Source organism: Spermophilus citellus (genome assembly GCF_964194105.1).
Source record: "Spermophilus citellus genome assembly, chromosome: 2".
NCBI classification, from domain to species: Eukaryota; Metazoa; Chordata; class Mammalia; order Rodentia; family Sciuridae; genus Spermophilus; species Spermophilus citellus.
This window is the reverse complement of record NC_138183.1, coordinates 45043903-45064428: the sequence shown is the minus strand read 5'-3', so window position 1 is coordinate 45064428 and position 20526 is coordinate 45043903. Positions and strand designations below refer to the sequence as shown.

The following is a 20526-nucleotide window of genomic DNA, read 5'->3' as shown; positions in this document are numbered from 1 at the left end:
TACTCTTTGTTGTGACTCTAGGGCCTAGTGCAGTAAACACATCAAAGATACTCAGTACATTTGTTTAGTAAATGAATAAATGGACACATAAATGACTTGAGTACATTTGAAGAGACTACTCCTTTACTAGACAGTTTAAACAATACCTAATATTCAAGCCATTCCGCAAAGTACCCTGGATAGTTTTGGGATTGTCTTTGCTTCTTTGGCTCATTGCCAGTGGGTCTTGATTCCAGAAATGCTTTGGGCTAAGGCCTTTTCAGTTCATTGCCAATCCCCTGATCTCTGAAGTGCTTTTGGCCAGAGTAGTCCTGACTGTCATTTCAAATATTCAGAAATATTTAAAATACCTATAAAATGACCATGAACAACTTCAAAATATTTTAAACATAGCTCATACCAAACTTTTAAGAACCATACAGAAGGTTGTTCTGAAGATGTGGTACATATTCCAAACACATGTTAATGAAACTCCACCCCCCAAAAATTCTGAGGTAATGCACAAGGGAATGGACTCACTGTGCAAACATTTAACCTGCTTTTTCCTTTTGGCCTGCCAATGCTTCCAGATCATTGAGCTAGGTTAATCAGCACTTGACTATGTGCAGCTGTGCTGAACTGGAATAGAGGAGGGTATGCTAATTGGAGCAAGCATGTGGTGCTGTAACAGAATATTTTATTGACATTCATGTTTAAACATTCATTTTCTTCATCTGTTAAAAAGGAGTTAAAATGGATGACCTCTGAGGTTTTATGATTTTAATTAAGCAGAATCATTTTTCCCCAAATGAAATCTGATGTGGAACCCAAATGTAAACAAAAAACATTGAGCAGCTTGCTGAGAGTGCATGGGTGTGGGTGTCTGGAATTCATTCTGTTGCTTTGACCTCTCCTACTCTCTGAAACTTCAGGAACACCTTTTTAGAAAATGAGAAGTAATTATTCCTTGAGATTTAGTTTGAAAAAACATGGCACTACCTCTAATTTCTCATTCAATTTAGTTCGATTACATGGGAGTTCTGAGTCAAGTCCAAAATCATTTCTCTGTTTTTTCTTTAAATTCTTTTTAGTTATACGTGACAGTAGAATCTCTGGCTATTTTTAAAGAAAAATATTTCCATGTCTTAGTTAAGGGCTCATTTTTCAAAACAATATTGAATATAACAAAATCCAAATGCAAAACAAGAGTTAGACATTTGAATTCACCATGATGAGGTTTGGTGAGAAAATGCATCTGTGAAAGATCAGATGCTGCTGAGTTCACAGCAAATTCAGTGAGCAAGACATTTAAGAGTAGGATTAGAGTTTCAATGTGATGATCAATGATTCACTTGGAAATTAACAATCGTCTTGCCACAAGGAAAGTTTTTTTTTTTTTTTTTGCCAAGAACACAATTATGTAAACATTGTAAAGTACTTAAGAAATCTTTGCTATGAAAAAATAGTATTGCACTCAAAAAGATAAGATGTGTGGATTTTAATGTACATTGTACTTATGGAAGATTCTTGGCCTTGTTGATAAAATATAAATGGAATTAATCAGTAAATTTGATCAGAGCCCCTCAGGCTGTAGGTATGATGAAAAAACTCAATATTAGTCCCCAATATTGAGTTAAAAAGGAGTTAAAATGGATGACTTGGAGAGGATTGCTGTAATGTAAGGAAAAAAGTTAGGTATGGGGACTGATATTGGCATGAGTCCTTGTGGGATCTGTCTTTCCATAGTCATTCTCAGGACAATGTCCCTAGTAACCAATTCCTTGGGTGACCCCAGCTGCGCTGTTCAGTAATGCCTCTCAAGGTGTCAGCAGTAGAACCCTTTCAAGAAGCCATAGGCCAGAGTTGTACCAATTGTAGTGGGGTCTCTGCTCTAGTCTCTTTGAAAGGCCCAGTGTAGCCACCTTTCTCCTTTTAAATTTTATTTTAACCCCATTTTTCAACATTGTAGAGAGACATCACATTCCGTAATAGTTCAAAGAAGAGAGTGAGTGAAAATGCATTATTTGAATGCAATCCAAGACTAAGAGTGGCTATAGGTGGTAAGAGACATGTATTTTCATGGCTATTGATTCCCTTCCAATAATCCATTTTTTAAGGGAAGACCGATAACATTTACTTTTATTACATTTAATTTTTATGCATGGGTAATATTCAAATCATTTAAAAGCTATACATATGCATATGGCAAAAGTCCTTTCTCCTGTTGTTTTTCACTGAATACTCAGTTCTCTCCTAATAGGTCACATGTGTCCTTAGTTCTGTATGTCACTTTCTAGAAATTCTTTAGATATATGCAAATAAATGCAGATTCTTATTTTAATAAAACTAGGCAAATGATCCAGCTCAGGATAGGTTATTTCCTCTTATATATAAAACTCACATGTACAATCCTTCTGTTTTGATTGTAATTGGTATTACAAAGGACAGAGCTCACCGTTGGAAGAAAGCTTCCTGTAACTGTCATGTTAAATAAGGTGGCAAAATGTAATCAAGTCCGGACTCTCAGAGTACATACAATTTCCCTTTTCATCATTGAAAGAAAAGGGAGATAACTGGAAGAACAAGAGGAAAAAAATCTCTAGATCCATACCTAGAAACTATTTACAGATGAAGCTTGGTTGTCTTTTCAAATCATTTGCTTTTTCTATTATTTCCTACAGTCATTAAATAAACCTCAGCCAGTGCCAGTGGTGTTAATTTAGAGCAGAACCCATGGTTTTGGCAGATCACTCAACTGGCCCTAGAAATAGGGTTGGATCTAACTGGAGCTGAAAGAGTGACAGTTTCCTTCCTCTCGATGACCCCTTCTGGAACATGCCTGGAATGATGAGCGCAGGAGATATGGTGGTGTTCGCTTGGAAGCAGTGCTAGTTTGGGTGTGCACATAAAGAGGGAGGTGTGTACTGATGCTATTTTGGGGGCTGTAATTCCACTGCTAGGGTTCCTCACTCATCCTCTTTTGCAACACTTTTAAAAAGTCCTAACCTTTGTCCCCTTTCCTGAGATTTTAAAAGTTATCCACAAGGCTCGATGTAAGATAGATCCTTCCATTTGTGGTCAGATTGGGAAACCCATTATAGGAGAGATTTTTTTTTTTTTTTTTGTCCTTCAATCCCCTATATACAATGCTCATATTGACTTTGAAATTCTTCTTCCTAAATAACTAGATAAAGATTTAACTCCAAGTAAGGGAATTCTCGAAATCACAGCATGTAGCAAACATTGGTAATTGCCATTAAAAACGAATTTTATGAGAATTTCATACCAGGCACAATGCTTGGCCTAAGTAGATTATCAAATAATGTCTGATAAGTGAATGCCAATTGACTGCAGATTCTCAGGAACCGCTGATCACCTATCTATGGTATTTTGTAAAAACAATGACATTTGTTTTTGCCTCCTAAAAACTCAGTTATCAAAACAATCTGTTGATGATGGAAAGGAGATCAGTTTAGATTCATGAGAGTACTTTCATTTTTAAGTTAGTTATTATAAAATTAGGAGCATGGTAAGTGGATAGACTTGGATCAGGCAGACCTGGAGTAGGAATAGGAATAGGAATAGACCTGGAATAGAGTTTTGGCATCACTCCATCCATCCAACAAACACTTACGTTCTGTATGTGTCAAAATTAGGCAGAGTATTTCTATATAAATGAATTCCTAAGTTTCCATTCCTATGCAGAATAGTTCATGGAACTTACCATTGAGGGGAATAGAGTAAATAAAGTAATCACAAATTATGGTGATATTTATGAAATAAACTGGAGGCTGAGGTAGAAGAAAATGGGATGAGAATGTGTAGGTATTATATACAGCAAGCAGAGAAACCCTCTATGAGAAAGTGGCATTTAAGCTGAGACCCAACAAATGAACAGAAGTTTGTTCAATGGTGAAGAAGAGTCTTACAGGCAGAGGGTACGGCAAATAGATAGACTTTAAGTATGGAAAGGGTGTGGTGTATTTGAGGACTAAGGGATGAGTGAGCATTTGAATCCCAGCTCTGCCTTAAATAGCTCTGAAAGGTCAAACAAGATACTCAATCTTTTGAACCTTCAGCTCTTCATATTTAAAATTGAGATAAAGGTGCATGCTATAGAGGGTTGTTGGGAGAATTTAATGGGTATTAAATTAAAGAGTGTAATTTGCCTGAATAACTTTATATCTACATAGAGGTCTTTGAGATTCCGGTTGGGTCCTCATCATCCAATGAATGTGCTTAATCTTTCTAATCTGCTGATCATGTTATCTAAACTTGGGGTCAACCATTACCAGAGCTAGAAAATATTTTTCATTCCTGATATTTCCACATTTAGAAAGGAGAGAATAGACAGATTCCATCTATTCAAGTTAGAAACTTTAGAAATCAAGAGAGAAGAAGAATATGGTAGATTTGAGGGGTTGTGGGTGGGTGGAGAGAGAAATAGCAAGAAAATAAAACAAAATTTTTTTTAAAGTGTGCTTTATCATTTATGGAATACATTTGTAGAACGAATGTTAAAGGTCAGGTATGGTTTTGTTTTTACGCTTGGGAAGGGGGTAAGGTTTGTGACTAGGTGTTCTGAAAACAGAAGAAAGAGAAATGAAATATGATCACTGGGAGGTTATTTAATCTTCTGAATTTGTCACCATTTTAAAGAGGAAGCAAATGAGGTTCAGAGGAAAATGCAGACTTCCCTTAGTCACTGTCCCTCTCATTGTGAAGAAGTTAATGTAGAACTGGGGAAGTTTTAAAAAATGAGGCTCTATTTCATTGGCATGAGTGAATGCAGTTGATGCTTCTTTATAACACTTTATTTTGGCAATACTACATAGCATCAATAATAACTAATAATAATTACTAATCATAATGAATAATGATAGTAATGCTAGTATAATTTATCTCGGCTCAACAAGAATTTACAGAGTGCCCAACTAGGTCTCAGGCAATATAATACATAGATATATATAGTGCATGGCTTGTTGCAGGGGGTGGGGGGACTTACAGTGCATTGCCCCCAGGGTATTCAGATGGGCAAGGGAATTAGCAGGGTCTGGGTGATAAAGGGTCTTGAAGCTTTGGTGACTAGTGGAATTTTAGAAAGACTATCTATTTTTAGACAATAATTTAGACAAGACTAGTTTACCCCACGAGCCATCTTAATGGCCTTCAGCATGCATTATTCTCCATTTTTCCTTTAGGAACAGTGGAAGGTGCCATGGACTTGATCTTGATTAATTCCCTACCTCTTGTATCTGATGCTGAAACATCCCTCACCTGCATCGCCTCTGGATGGCATCCCCATGAGCCCATCACCATAGGGAGAGACTTTGAAGCCTTAATGAACCAGCATCAAGATCCACTGGAAGTTACCCAAGATGTGACCAGAGAATGGGCTAAAAAAGTCGTGTGGAAGAGAGAAAAGGCTAGTAAAATCAATGGTGCCTATTTCTGTGAAGGGCGAGTTCGAGGACGGGCAATAAGGATACGGACCATGAAGATGCGTCAACAAGGTAATATGTCCCTAAATGTGGACAGGTGAGGTCCACTGGGAGCACATACCTTTTGTTTTGGCAGCTGCTCCCTCAGAGGCTGCATGAGCTGTCTGAGTGTAGAGCTCAAGGACCTTTTTGTTGTCTCAGGACCTAAGATTGCTGTCTCGGGTACCTAGAATAGTAGACATAAAAGACCATCCAGCCCAACTTCCTCTGTAGACTTGTGTCTAGTTCATGATATGAAATAGATCATAGATTCACTTCATGACATTTATTGTATACATGTAACATAGTCATGTCTTCATTTGAAAATTATGGCAAAAAAAATCCATATTGCCAAATTATTGGTTACTTTGAGATTTCTCATTAAGTTTTCATTTGATACTTTGTTTTGTTTTTTCCTAAATGCTCATACTAGAGAAGTTAATATTTTCAGGAGAAAATTTTGTAGAAATAAAATCTTCAACAGGGAAATATATACCAGTAAGTATATACCAGTAAGTAGCTCAATTTAATTGGTTACTTGATGTATCAGTTACCTATTGCCTCAACAATGTTGTGTAATGTAATCACAATGGCATATGACATGGAATATTTTAGTGTGAAGCTGTCAGCTGGGTTGATGAGTGACTCTGTTGGCCTTGGTGGGGCTTTCTTAATACATGGTGTTGGCTGGCTGCAGGCTTTTCAGTCTGGCCTTGGCTGGGGCAACTTGGCTCAGTTCCATGTGGCTATTATCCTGCAGCAGGCCAACCGAGGTATGATCTCATGAATATGGTAGAAGTACATGAGAACAATGTAGGCACAGAATTACCCGTGATTATGCCTCATTTTATTTCCCAAAGCAAGTCAAAGAGCTGAGCCTAGATTCAGAGTGAGGGCATTGCAAACTTAAATGGCAACAAGCATGACTTCCAGCTGTGTGTGATGCCCTCTCCTTGGAATGATCCAGCCTCTCATCCAGACACCTTCTCTGGGTTGCTGATACCTAAAAACAGAAGTCCTTTCCAAATTAATAGTTTCTAGACACAAGGGCTCAGAATTTATTTTAAAAAATAATGGTATTGTGAGCTCTTTGGGGATTTAGATTTATAATAATAATAATAATAATAATTATTATTATTATTATTATTAAGCTGACCCAGATAAGTAACACACCTCTGCACATTTCTCATTGGTAGTTTATTATATAAGAATCTGAAGGATTTTTAGGTCCATGTTTGTCAGTGTTGAACATATTTATTGATCAACTATGGGTCTTGCTAAAATGCAGATTGTGACTCAGTCGTTAGGGAAGAGTCCTGAGACTCTTCTGGGTAGTAGGTTCTGGGTGATAAGAAAATGCTCTACCACAAACCATATTTTGAGTAGCAAGAATTTAGTCAGCTAGTATCTGGGGTCCACCTGAAAACATTTCTTTGAATTTGCTAATGGTGGTAAGTAAAAAAATTTGAGGGCAATAAGCTTATTTTAAGGTCAAAAGTGATAACATCTCTATTCATTACAAATGAAGGAAAGGATTTTCTTACCAAAACTGAAATGTTCACCTTTAAGTGACACCAGAGCAAGTGGGAAAAGCATACAACAGAAATTCCCAGGAATGCAGCCCTCCAGTGAGGGAAGAGAGGTTGAACAAAGGATGTGAGGTGTGCCAAAGCTATCACGGCTGAAAGTCAACTCTGTTATTTTTCACATGTCATTTTGGATTTGACTTGTGTAAAGAGTAATGTTCTGCTGAGTGTCCCTGTCCTGAATGAAGATGATGGGAGATTTTTACTCTATGGTTTCATGGAAGTAAATTGAGGAGTGCCACCCTGTTCTTCTTAGGCTCTCCCAAGATTACCCCTGACAATATATAAATAGTAAAATGTATTGATCCCCATTGGGAGTTAAAAATCAACTGCAATAATATCTCCCAATTGAGAGTCTAGATCACACAGGTAAAGGATAAGGCAAGGCAGGCTTGGATAGTGAGCAATACTGAAGAGAGATTGGCTTTTAGACCTAACCTTACCTGAATTTGAATTCTCTACCACTTACCAACTGGGTTTCCTTAAGCAAGTCATTTAACTTCTGTTAGTCTCATTTATCACCATCTGTGAAATAGTTATAATACCTACAGCATTCTGCTGTTTTAAATAAGGTGGTGTACCCGTTAATTCCCATGCATACATTGATGTGCAGAATAGAGTTAATGATATGATTTCAGAGCCTGTATTTGTAACCCTCACATTTATATCCTTGTATATTGGTCTCAATGATAACAACTGTCTGACTTTGAGCACTTTTTTAAAAATAAGAAAACAATTCTACAACCCTACAAATGACCCAGGGCACAGAGTAGAAGTGTGGAAGTCAGCCAGACATGGGTTTGATCCTAGCTCTGCACTGAATGGTAGGACTTCAGGCACATCACTTAATTGGGGTTGTAGTTTTTCCTTATTTGAAAAAGAGTGGAAGATAAAGATTTTACCATAAGCAAATTTAAGAATCAAATAAAAACACCAACATTATCTGGTTCACAGAACATGTTCAACAACTCTTATTTTGTTGCCTTGGAGTAATAATTTAGTGGGACTGTTAATTTCCTACTTAATTATAGAATTTTTAAATATCACATATTAACATAACTGCAGAGGTTTAATCAAAGTGGAAAAATAGATGGCATGTTTTCTCCTGTAATTGCAATAACAGCCTCTCAGATTGGGGAACTGGTTCTTCTTTTTTTTTTTTAATTGACCACCCAGTAGGAGAGATATGGCACAGTGTAAGTGATATTCATCATGGTGAATCAAGAAAACCTCCCCAACTGCTCTCATGCCACTATTCATTCCCTAGTAAAACATCCTGGGAACTCAGAAATGCCTGCTCAGGGACACAGCAGGAGAGGATAAACATCAGTATATTCCCACTTCTGCTGACATGTGCATCTGGGAGGAAGTGGAAAATCCATCTGAGATGTGCCAAAACACAGCTTAAGTTGGCTCACACATCCCAAATAGCCAAATCATTTTTATCAATGGCCTCATCCAAAACAATCAACAGCAGTTTGTTCAGACCTCACAGGTGATTTCATTTGGGGGTAGGAAGTTATAAATAAATTTTGATCCAAAGAACTGTTTCGGAATAATCCATTAGAAAAGACACAGGGTTTATTTTTTTTCCTTCCTGTTTTCATTTGAGAAATAGCTTTACATTAAGAACATCAAACTACCCAAACATGACTTGTTAATTTGATGGAGGGGAACCATCTGTATCCAAATAGCACAAATAAACACATTAAAAGCATAAAGGATATGGGAAAACCTGAAATTAAATTCATTCTTTTTTTTTCATCTTATAACTATTCTTGAGTCTGTCTTGTGCTGCAATATTAATGGAGATGCAATGTTAATATTTCCTGAATACTTTTTTTGTGCCTGAAATTTCCTCTGGCAACATTATATATGTTGCCATCTCATTTATGCTAATCAGAGGAGCACAAATAAGACTCATTAATAGATGAGGCTAATAATTGTTTCAATGCATTCACTAGTGAGCATTGGACCTGGAAGGCAAACTCGGGGTCCCATTCTGAGGCTAGGCTCTAACCATCACTGTGCTGCCTTTCAAAACACCCTAGGTCCTGCCTCCACATACCTCTGGAACACAGTCTGGTAGGGGACATTCACTGTGAGCAGGAATGTGATGGGGGAAGGGTAGGGTATTTGGAGAGTGGCCATGAGACTACCTGACCTGGATTCTAGAAAGTGTGCAAAGCCCCCAGAGACATCCATATGGAGACCCATGAATGAGTAGGAGATGGTGAGATGTGGGGAAAAGAAGCGGAAGAGAAGGAAGGAAACTCAGCACATGGACATGAGTGACGAGAGCTAAGGGTGCAGGCCTGCAGAGTTGGTGCCAAGGAGTGAGTGTGGACCTCTTGTGTTTGTGTCTCAACTTCTTCACCTATTCAGTTAGGAGGCCTTTGGTAAGGGACTGTGCTGTCCTTAACTGTTTCTGACATGAGTAAATTGAGGATGTGCTATTTTCACAAAGCTGTTGTGACAAAATAATTGTGGATGAAATACTGTATTATTGTCATCAGTATTGATCTAATATTAAATCTAAAGGAGACAGCTGAAATTTAGATCAATTATTTTTCATCCATGAGAAACATCTTTGTTTATAACTGACTACTGTGTACTTTTTCCTCCAGTTTTTCTTTATGGTACAGGGGAGTGAACCCAGGGCCCTGTGCATGCTAGATGAACACTCTACCAACTGAGCTGTATCCCAAGCCCCCTTTGGACTTGAAACCCTTCTGAGTGCTCATGTTATGTAATCTATGAGAGCCCTTGGAGCCAGCTTCCCCGATTCAAATCCTTGGTCTCCCGAGCTCTCATGTGACCTTGAATAGGTTACTTAAACTCTCTGTAGCTTAGTTTCCTCTTTTGTAAAATTAACATAATGGTGGTACCCATCTCATAGGGATATTATGAAGATTTAGTTTGCTTAAGGGCTTAGGACACAGTACCTAGTACATGGTAGGCACTACTATTTTTAAGATCTCCGAAGTCACACAACCTCAATATGTGTACTAAACCCCAGCCAGGCTCCTGTGCATCAGGAAGCTCAAAGTAGAACATGAAGGTTAGCCCTTCCTCATTAGTACCCAACAGAGGACAGTCAGCCTGGACACATGAATGTAGGAGGGAAGGGACTAGACAGCAACAGAGCGCTGGTGTGAAAGCAGGGTGCTTAAAAGGTACAATGTCTGAAATTAAAAAAGGGCCACAGAGTAGGGGGGAGAACTACATTGGAGTTGAGCCTACTGGAGAATCTCAATACAATGCTGAGTGAGAAGTCCCACAGTCAACTAAATAACCTTTACACAAAGGGCCAGAAAATATAAACAAACCATATAGGAAGGAAAAATGGCATGGAATGGTTGGGGGGAAAAACTCTCTCAGGAGCCCAGAAGCCGTTTGCAGAGAGCAGAATTTCATGTGTTAGAATGGCTTCATGAAGCACTTAGTCACTGTGAGAAGGAGCCCCATAAAACCAGTTTCCCCCTTCCCTGATCCCTGCTGCCTTCCCTGCAGCAATATTTTACCACCATCAAGAAAGTTCCCACTCACATCCATAGTACAAATATCAGCTCAGCACTGTTGCTATTTATTTGTTGAAAGGATTCTATAAGCACCTCAGGGGCTTGGCATCCATCATTTAATATTCTTTTTTGGGAGGAGGCGGGTACAGAGGATTGGACTCAGGGGTACTCGACCTGAGTCACATCCCCAACCCTATTTTGTATTTGATTTAGAGACAAGGTCTCACTGAGTTGGTTAGTGCCTCACTTTTCCTGAGGTTGGTTTTGAACTTGTGATCCTCCTACCTCAGCCTCCCAAGGTGCTGGGATTATAGGCACACACCACTTAATATTCTTAACAGCCTTTATAGTAGATGTTACTACTTCCAAATTATGAGAAAACTGAGATTTGCAGAGGTGAAGTGACTCAAGAATGGGTAAGTGGCAGAGGGTAGATTCAAATCTAGGTCTTGCATCTCATACTATGGGAGGGCTACTCTATGCTCCCTCTGGGTTTGCCCCAGGTGGTCATCTGCATTAAAGATATTTACATACTTGGCCTCCCAAAGAAGTCCTGGCAGTATGCTATGCCCAACTTAGCAGGGTCAGCCCACAGCCAAGGACAATAGGAGAGAAACCAAGTCCTTCTGAGCATGGTTCAGAGGCATCTTCTGCCCTCACAGGATTGCTGTCTAAACCAGAGGTGTGCCTATCTCTTAATCAATCTCTCTCAAGTCTCCGTCAGAAAGCCACAGATGAAACAAGAACTACGGCACAATGACTGGCTGAGTAAGCACAAGGTCCTCAGCAGGAGTCTCTCTATTCTTCAAATCTTGGCCCTTTGAAACTCTTGAATTCATACCTTGGGGCGTTTTGTTATTTTGCTGTTGACTTCTAGGAATTTGTTATTCATGGAGATGTGCTTTGGCTTAACAGGGAAGTAAAACACTTAGAAATAACATGTATTGAGATGGGGGGGGGGGTAAGGATCCCATGAATATTCAACACATTTTAATGGTGTTTTTCAAATCTTCTATATTTTTGCATAGTGATTTTCCATTTGACAAGTTTCTGAAAGTTTCCAGTATGCTTGTAGTTTCCTTCTTTAATAGTTTTTGTTTCCATGAGTTTTGAAGCTGTATTGTTATGTATGTGTACAATTTCAGGACTATTGTATCTTCCTGAACAAGATATGAGAATGACATCTTGTAATGAGACTTATTAGAATGGTGGATTGTTGCTTTTTTTTTTTTTTCATGTAAAGACCATCTTTATCCCTAAAAATTTTGGCCTTAGAAATTTTTTTATATTAATGTTGCAAAGTTTAGCTTCTTTTAGATAATTCAGTACATATTTTTCTATCCCCTTATTCTCAACCTGAGTTGTCTTTATGTTTAATGTATAGCTCATGAAAATAGTACATGGTTACATATTTATTTTAATTCATTCTGAGTTGTTCAATTTTTCAAACCATGTATTTTGCATGTCTTCTGCCATCTTTTTCTGTCTTTTCTCCACCATGATTTTCTTTGGCTTTATGTATTTTCATTTTATTCCTTTGTTTACTTGCATTCTCTCTTGCCCTCCATGTTTAATAAAATTATATGTACTGTTTCCCTTCTTTTAGTGGTAATCCTTATATTTTACATTGTTTAATTTTACAAGTCTAAAGTTAATTGTTCCTCATTCCACTGAGTGTGGGTTCTCTGCAGATTATGGTATAAATTAAAGGAATTCAGAAACTCTTGCAGCTGGGAGAATGTGAGAAGATTATATTCACCATCTTTTCCAATAACCCAAAGGTCTCAGGCAATATTGTATTCCAATGTTGGCATGGTGACAGAAGTTTTCAATGAATTGACTCTGAATTTATAAGTCAAAGATAGAATAATGTTCCATTTCCCCCCAGTACCGTCCAGTTCCATAACTATGTCAGTTCACACATATATAATTAAAGGATAGAAAAATAAGATATTAGGTTTCATCCTTTACTGTTCAATATTTCATTAGTCCAGCATTGTGCTCATTCCATTTGGGAAATGCTTGGAGCATTCTAAAGGAATTAGAATTAGTTTGAGAAGCAACTACCACAATACCCAAGGACCAAGGGAAAAGCCATGTGGCAGATGTTCTCATTTCATTTTGAGGAAATTCATGTTCTATTCATGTTCTTTTCACTTTGAGGAAACTCAGTAGGAATTGGAGGAGAATGGCAGATTTATGATTAGTATATAGTTTATAGTTAATGTCAGGACTTCGGTGGGTATTAGATGTTAACAGTCCTTGCCTCTCCAATCAATTGCATAGGAAAATTATCTATATGTGTAAAGGTATATACACACGATATATAAATGGAAAAACAGGAAAAAAATGACCATTTCTTTCGTCAGAATTTTCAAAAACATACATATCTTAAGAAAGGTGGAAATCTAGTAGCCATCATTGTTTTTCATATCATAAAAACCAGCTGACTCCTAGCAAATGCCAAGTCTCATCTTTTGAAATTTGGTGTTCCACTGTTCCTTGGGGAAAATGTGTGACCTCATTTTTGGTATTTGTCGTCTCTTTCAAAAGCTTCCTTCCTACCAGCTACATTGACTATGACTGTGGACAGGGGAGATAACGTGACTATATCTTTCAGAAAGGTGTTAATTAAGGAAGAAGATGCAGTGATTTACAAAAATGGTGAGTACATGTTTCACTTCCTTCCAGCACCAGGGTGCGGGGCATCAGATAACATAGATGATGTACTGGATCATCATCCTGTTGTGGTTTTCAGGGGCAGATGTTTGCTGTAAAGCTACGATGATGCAAGTTTATTCAATTCTGGCTGATAGAAGCCTTCTTAGGTTCTCTGGTTACCTAAGTAAAGGAGGGGGTTCAAATGCACACTGTACACTCATGAATGTGCATGACATTCTACATAATAAAAGACCATCATCATATGATAAGGCCCAAATTCATCCATGTAAAATGTGAGATGGTTTGATTGCAAGGATAGATAAGGAAATAGGAGTGTTTGAGTACAACCTATTGTTCCTGCTTTTCTCTCTCATCAGGTTCCTTTATCCACTCTGTGCCTCGCCACGAAGTACCTGATATTTTAGAAGTGAACCTGCCTCGTGCTGAGCCCCACGATGCTGGAGTGTACTCCGCCAGGTACATAGGAGGAAACCTCTTCACATCGGCCTTCACCAGGCTGATAGTCCGGAGTAAGTGATTGTAAGGCCACCCCCTGTGATGGTGTAGTGTTAGGACTTTCAGTTATTTTATTTCATTTTATTTTTGTATCAGGGATTGAACTACTGAGCCACATGGCCATCTCTATTCTATATTTGATTTAGAGGCAGGGTCTCTCTGAGTTGCTTAGCGCCTCACCATTGCTAAGGCTGGCTTTGAACTTGCGCTCTTCTTGTCTCAACCTCCTGAGCCACTGGGATTACAGGCATGTGCCACTGTGCCCGGCAGGACTTTCAGTTTTAAGGGAAGAAACCTACTCTTGTTACTCAACAAAAAAACAGGGATTGGTTGGAAAGACAACAAAGACTCTGAGAGAATTGATGAAAAAAACCAACAAGCAAGTTCCAGGAAAGATGGAAGCTCAGCGGTGGGGGAATGGGGAGTGCTTTCTCTCTAGGATGCTGCCATTACTGTACCTTAGCTCCCACAATGTACTTTCCTTTCAGATCTTGAATTCCCAGGAGAAAAGATGGGATCATCCCAACATATATCTGATTTCTATTAGCCTAGATTAAGGGGTTATGGGCAAGAGAGGAGCCACATGCTATAGACACCAGGGGCTCACACTTGAATAGCAGAATCATTCCTATTAAAAGGGGATTGCAGTGAGCAGGATAATCTCCCTGAAAAGTGTCTGCTATGGGGTGGGGTGAACTAGGTTAACCTCTAGTTAAACATTGTTTTCTAAAAAATCCCACATTTTTCAGGTCATTTAACTTTCAAATATCTTTTCTTTCCTTCTCTCTCTCCTTCCTTCCTTCCTTCCTTCCTTCCTTCCTTCCTTCCTTCCTTCCTTCCTTCCTTCCTTCCTTCCTTCTTCCTTCCTTCCTTCCTTCCTTCCTTCCTTCCATTGAAGCAGGGATGCTTTACCATTGAGCTATATTCTCAGTTATTTATATTTTTTATTTTAAGACAGGGTCTCAGTAGCCAAGTCTGGTCTTGAATCTGAGATCCTTCTGCCTTAGCCTTTCAATTAACTGGAATTTCAGGAATGTATACCACCACACTCAGCTAGTGAAAACATTTTTTACCTGTTATAACTATTGAAGTGGGACTTTCCATTAGCAATTTTTACATGAAATTTATCTACAGAAAGCAAAAGATTTGTCCTGGATTTTTTCCTGGCTCTTAGGAAAAAATTAGGTTAGTTGTGATATTAAATATTCAGGTCTTCAGGTCTAAGTACATGAGCTGCTGTCATTCTTCCGAATACTATCTATGATTCATGAAGATAACACAAGTTAATAAATAAGTTAATTCATTTAGTAAATTAATTCATTCAGTACAATGTATTGATCATAACTCTAGACCAAGCATTGTATTAGTGTTGAGAAGAGTATAACAATATAAATCCCTGTCCCTTGGGTAATTACCAGTCAGAATTACATATAGAATTAGATAAACAAATGTGAATGGCAAGGAAATGATTTTCTTCACTACATTTAGATAGTTTCCAGTCTGATTCACTACCATGTTCCCAAGGAACTTAGAGTCTGGGGTAAATGGGGAACCTTGTCTAGGAACATCAGAAACTTCAGATTGATACATGGTTGTTTGTCAGTGGAAACAATGGAATGGTTTTCCTATTCTCTGTTCTCACTAAACCTGTATGCCAAGCAATTCTCCAGTGAACATCAGCTGGGTATCATACAATTTAACTCAGTTCTGACTCTGTCTACCTGGAGGTGGCATCAGATCCCACCTGCTAAGGGCTGAGTTCCATGAGACTGCTCTCACCTGAAATGCCAATTGCCAGCCACAGGTTATGGCTTGTGCTTCTGACTGGCTGGCTGTAAATCAAAGTTTCTCAAGATTTTTTCCTCGTGTTTGATTAATTTGCTAGGACAGCTCAGAGAAATGTTCACATTTACCAGTTTATTATTGAGAATATTACAAAGGAAACAAATGAGCAACTGCGAGGAAGAGATGCATAGGGCACAGATACCCTCTAGGAACCTTTCAATGTGAAGCTCTCTGAACCCTGTCTTTTTGGATCTCATAGAGGCTCCCTTAGGCAGGTGTGATTATTTGAATCACTGGCCATTGGTGCCTTTGTGCCTGAATGTTGATCTCACACTGATGAACTTGGACTTGTGCCTACAGCCCTTACCCCCTTTCTGAAGATTGGGGGGGTGGTACTGAGTGTCCCAACTCTCACATCATGCTTTGGTCTTTCTGGTGATCAGCTCCTGATCTGAAGCTGTTTAGGGCTTCCTGGATACCAGTCACCTCATTAGCATACACAGGGAAGTCATCACTTTGGAGATTCCAAGGATTTTAGGAACTGTGTGCTGGGAACCAGGGGTAGAGACCAGTTAAGTATTTTTTAGTATATCACAACATCACAGTGGGATGAGCTTAAGTTGTTGTTGTTGTTGTTTTTAATGTGAGAACAAATAAAATTTAGTGTAGACTAAAACTTGAAACCCACCTGAATTTTCAAGATAAAGCAAAAGACTTAAAATACATTTTTGATGTCCTGATTGCCTGGACTGTGTGTTCTCTCCCCCTTATACTGTCAAGGAATTTTTTTTTATGTTTTTTTTTATTGGTTGTTCACAACATTACAAAGCTCTTGACATATCATATTTCATACATTAGATTGAAGTGGGTTATGAACCCCCAATTTTACCCCAAATGCAGATTGCAGAATCACGTCGGTTACACATCCACAATTTTACATAATGCCCTATTAGTAATTGTTGTATTCTGCTACCTTTCCTATCCCCTACTATCCCCCCTCCCCTCCCCTCCCATCTTCTCTCTCTACCCCATCTACTGTAATTCATTTCTCTCCTTGTTTATTTTCCCATTCCCCTCACAACATCTTATATGTAATTTTGTGTAGCAATGAGGGTCTCCCTTCATTTCCATGCAATTTCCCTTTTCTCTCCCTTTCCCTCCCATCTCATGTCTCTGTTTAATGTTACTCTTTTCTACCTACTCTTCCTCCCTGCTCTGTTCATAGTTGCTCTCATTATATCAAAGAAGACATTTGGTATTTGTTTTTTAGGGATTAGCTAGCTTCACTAAGCATAATCTGCTCTAGTGCCATCCATTTCCCTGCAAATTCTATGATTTTGTCATTTTTTATTGCTGCATAGTACTCCATTGTGTATAGATGCCACATTTTTTTATCCATTCATCTATTGAAGGGCATCTGGGTTGGTTCCACAGTCTAGCTATTGTGAATTGTGCTGCTATGAACATCGATGTGGCAGTATCCCTGTAGCATGCTCTTTTAAGGTCTTCAGGGAATAGTCCGAGAAGGGCAATAGCAGGGTCAAATGGTGGTTCCATTCCCAGCTTTCCCAGGAATCTCCAAACTGCTTTCCAAATTGGCCGCACCAATTTGCAGTCCCACCAGCAATGTACAAGTGTACCCTTTTCTCCACATCCTCGCCAGCACTTGTTGTTGTTTGACTTCATAGTGGCTGCCAATCTTACTGGAGTGAGATGGTATCTTAGGGTGGTTTTGATTTCCATTTCTCTGACTGCTAGAGATGGTGAGCATTTTTTCATGTACTTGTTGATTGATTGTATGTCCTCCTCTGAGAAGTGTCTGTTCAGGTCCTTGGCCCATTTGTTGATTAGGTTATTTGTTATCTTATTGTCTAATTTTTTGAGTTCTTTGTATACTCTGGATATTAGGGCTCTATCTGAAGTGTGAGGAGTAAAAATTTGTTCCCAGGATGTAGGCTCCCTATTTACCTCTCTTATTGTTTCTCTTGCTGAGAAAAAACTTTTAAGTTTAATTAAGTCCCATTTGTTGATTCTTGTTATTAACTCTTGTGCTATGGGTGTCCTATTAAGGAATTTGGAGCCCGACCCCACAATATGTAGATCGGAGCCAACTTTTTCTTCTATCAGACGCAGAGTCTCTGATTTGATATCAAGCTCCTTGATCCATTTTGAGTTAACTTTTGTGCATGGCGAGAGAAAGGGATTCAGTTTCATTTTGTTGCATATGGATTTCCAGTTTTTCCAACACCGTTTGTTGAAGATGCTATCCTTCCTCCATTGCATGCTTTTAGCCCCTTTATCAAATATAAGATAGTTGTAACTTTGTGGATTAGTCTCTGTGTCCTCTATTCTATACCATTGGCCCACCCGCCTGTTTTGGTACCAGTACCATGCTGTTTTTGTCACTATTGCTCTGTAATATAGTTTGAAATCTGGTATCGCTATACCGCCTGATTCACACTTCCTGTTTAGAATTACTTTTGCTATTCTGGGTCTTTTATTTTTCCATATGAATTTCATGATTGCTTTATCTATTTCTACAAGAAATGCCGTTGGGATTTTGATTGGCATTGCATTAAACCTATAGAGAACTTTTGGTAATATCACCATTTTGATGATGTTAGTTCTGCCTATCCATGAACAGGGTATATTTTTCCATCTTCTAAGATCTTCTTCTACTTCTCTCTTTAGGGTTCTGTAGTTTTCATTGTATAAATCTTTCACCTCTTTTGTTAGGTTGATTCCCAAGTATTTTATTTTTTTTTGAGGATATTGTGAATGGAGTGTTTTTCCTCATTTCCGTTTCAGAAGTTTTGTCGCTGATATACAGAAATGCCTTTGATTTATGCGTGTTGATTTTATATCCTGCCACTTTGCTGAATTCATTTATTAGTTCTAGTAGTTTCTTTGTAGACCCTTTTGGGTCTTCTAGGTATAGAATCGTGTCATCTGCAAATAGTGATAATTTAAGTTCTTCTTTTCCAATTTTTATGCCTTTAATTTCTTTCATCTGTCTAATTGCTCTGGCCAGTGTTTCGAGAACTATATTGAATAGAAGTGGTGATAGAGGGCATCCCTGTCTTGTTCCGGATTTTAGAGGGAATGCCTTCAACTTTTGTCCATTCAGAATGATGCTAGCCTGAGGCTTAGCATAGATAGCTTTTACAATGTCAAGGTAAGTTCCTGTTATCCCTAGTTTTTCTAATGTTTTGAACATAAAGGGATGCTGAACTTTGTCGAATGCTTTCTCTGCGTCTATCGAGATGATCATATGGTTCTTATCTTTAAGTCTATTGATGTGGTGAATAACATTTATTGATTTCCGTATGTTGAACCATCCTTGCATCCCAGGGATGAATCCTACTTGATCATGGTGCACAATTTTTTTGATGTGTTTTTGTATTCGATTCGCCAGAATTTTATTGAGGATTTTTGCATCTAGGTTCATTAGAGATATTGGTCTGTAGTTTTCTTTCTTTGAGGTGTCTTTGTCTGGTTTCGGAATCAGGGTGATGTTGGCCTCTAGAATGAATTTGGCAGAGCTCCCTCTTTTTCTATTTCCTGAAATGACTTGAAAAGTATTGGTATTAATTCTTCTTTAATGGTTTTGTAAAACTCCGCTGTATACCCATCCGGTCCTGGGCTTTTCTTGGTTGGTAGTCTTTTGATGGCTTCTTCAATTTCATCCATTGATATTGGGCTGTTCAAATTGTGTGTATCCTCCTGACTCAGTCTGGGCAAATCATATGACTTAAGAAATTTATCGATGTCTTCACTATCTTCTATTTTATTGGAATATAGGTTTTCAAAATAATTTCTAATTGTCTTCTGTATTTCTGTAGCATCTGTTGTGATATTGCCTTTTTCATCCCGTATGTTAGTAATTTGAGTTCTCTCTCTTCTTCTCTTCGTTAGCATGGCTAAAGGTCTGTCGATCTTATTTATTTTTTCGAAGAACCAACTTTTAGTTTTGTTAATTTTTTCAATAGTTTCTTTTGTTTCAATTTCATTGATTTCCGCTCTGATTTTAGTTATTTCTTGCCTTCTGCTACATTTGCTGTTGTTTTGCTCTTCCTTTTCTAGGGCTTTCAGATGAAGTGTGAGCTCATTTATTTGTTGGTTTTTTCTTTTTTTGAGGAATGACCACCAGGCGATGAATTTTCCTCTTAAAACTGCTTTCATTGTGTCCCATAGATTCCGATATGTTGTGTCTGTATTTTCATTTATCTCTAAGAATTTTTTGATTTCCTCCTTTATGTCTTCTGTAACCCATTGATCATTCAGTAACATATTGTTCATTTTCCATGTGATGTAGGATTTTTCCTTCCTTCTTTTATCATTGATTTCCAGTTTCATTCCATTATGATCAGATAAAATGCATGGTATTATCTCCACCCCTTTATATTTACTGAGGGTTGCCCTATGGCATAATATATGGTCTATTTTTGAGAAGGATCCATGTGCTGCTGAGAAAAAAGTATATCCATTTGATGATGGTTGATATATTCTATATATGTCAGTTAAGTCTAGGTTATTGATTGTGATATTGAGTTCTATAGTTTCTTTATTCAACTTTTGTTTGGAGGATCTGTCCAATGGTGAGAGAGGTGTGTTGAAGTCACCCATAATTATTGTGTTGTGGTCTATTTGATTCTTGAACTTGAGGAGAATTTGTTTTATGAATGTTGCAGCACCATTATTTGGTGCATAAATATTGATAATTGTTATGTCTTGTTGGTGAATGGTTCCTTTTAACAGTATATAATGACCTTCTTTATCCCTTTTGATTAACTTAGTCTTGAAGTCGATTTTATTCGATATGAGGATGGCCACCCCTGCTTCCTTACGAGGACCGTGTGCGTGGTATATTTTTTGCCATCCTTTCACCTTCAGTCTGTGTATGTCTTTTCCAATCAGATGTGTCTCCTGGAGGCAGCATATTGTTGGATTTGTTTTTTTAATCCATGTTACCAGCCTATGTCGCTTTATTGGAGAGTT

At 38.2% G+C, this 20526-nt stretch overlaps 1 protein-coding gene across 2 annotated transcripts in view; it reads left to right on the top strand.

The window, feature by feature from the left end:
• Nucleotides 1–20526, top strand: part of TEK (TEK receptor tyrosine kinase) — a 112631-nt gene that overhangs the window by 37423 nt on the left and 54682 nt on the right. For both annotated transcript variants that reach the window (XM_081282064.1, XM_081282065.1), the window contains exons 2-4: nt 5181–5492; nt 13120–13230; nt 13605–13757. In XM_081282064.1, coding sequence (XP_081138190.1) covers nt 5181–5492; nt 13120–13230; nt 13605–13757 — 576 coding nt within the window. The remainder of the gene's footprint in view (nt 1–5180; nt 5493–13119; nt 13231–13604; nt 13758–20526) is intronic.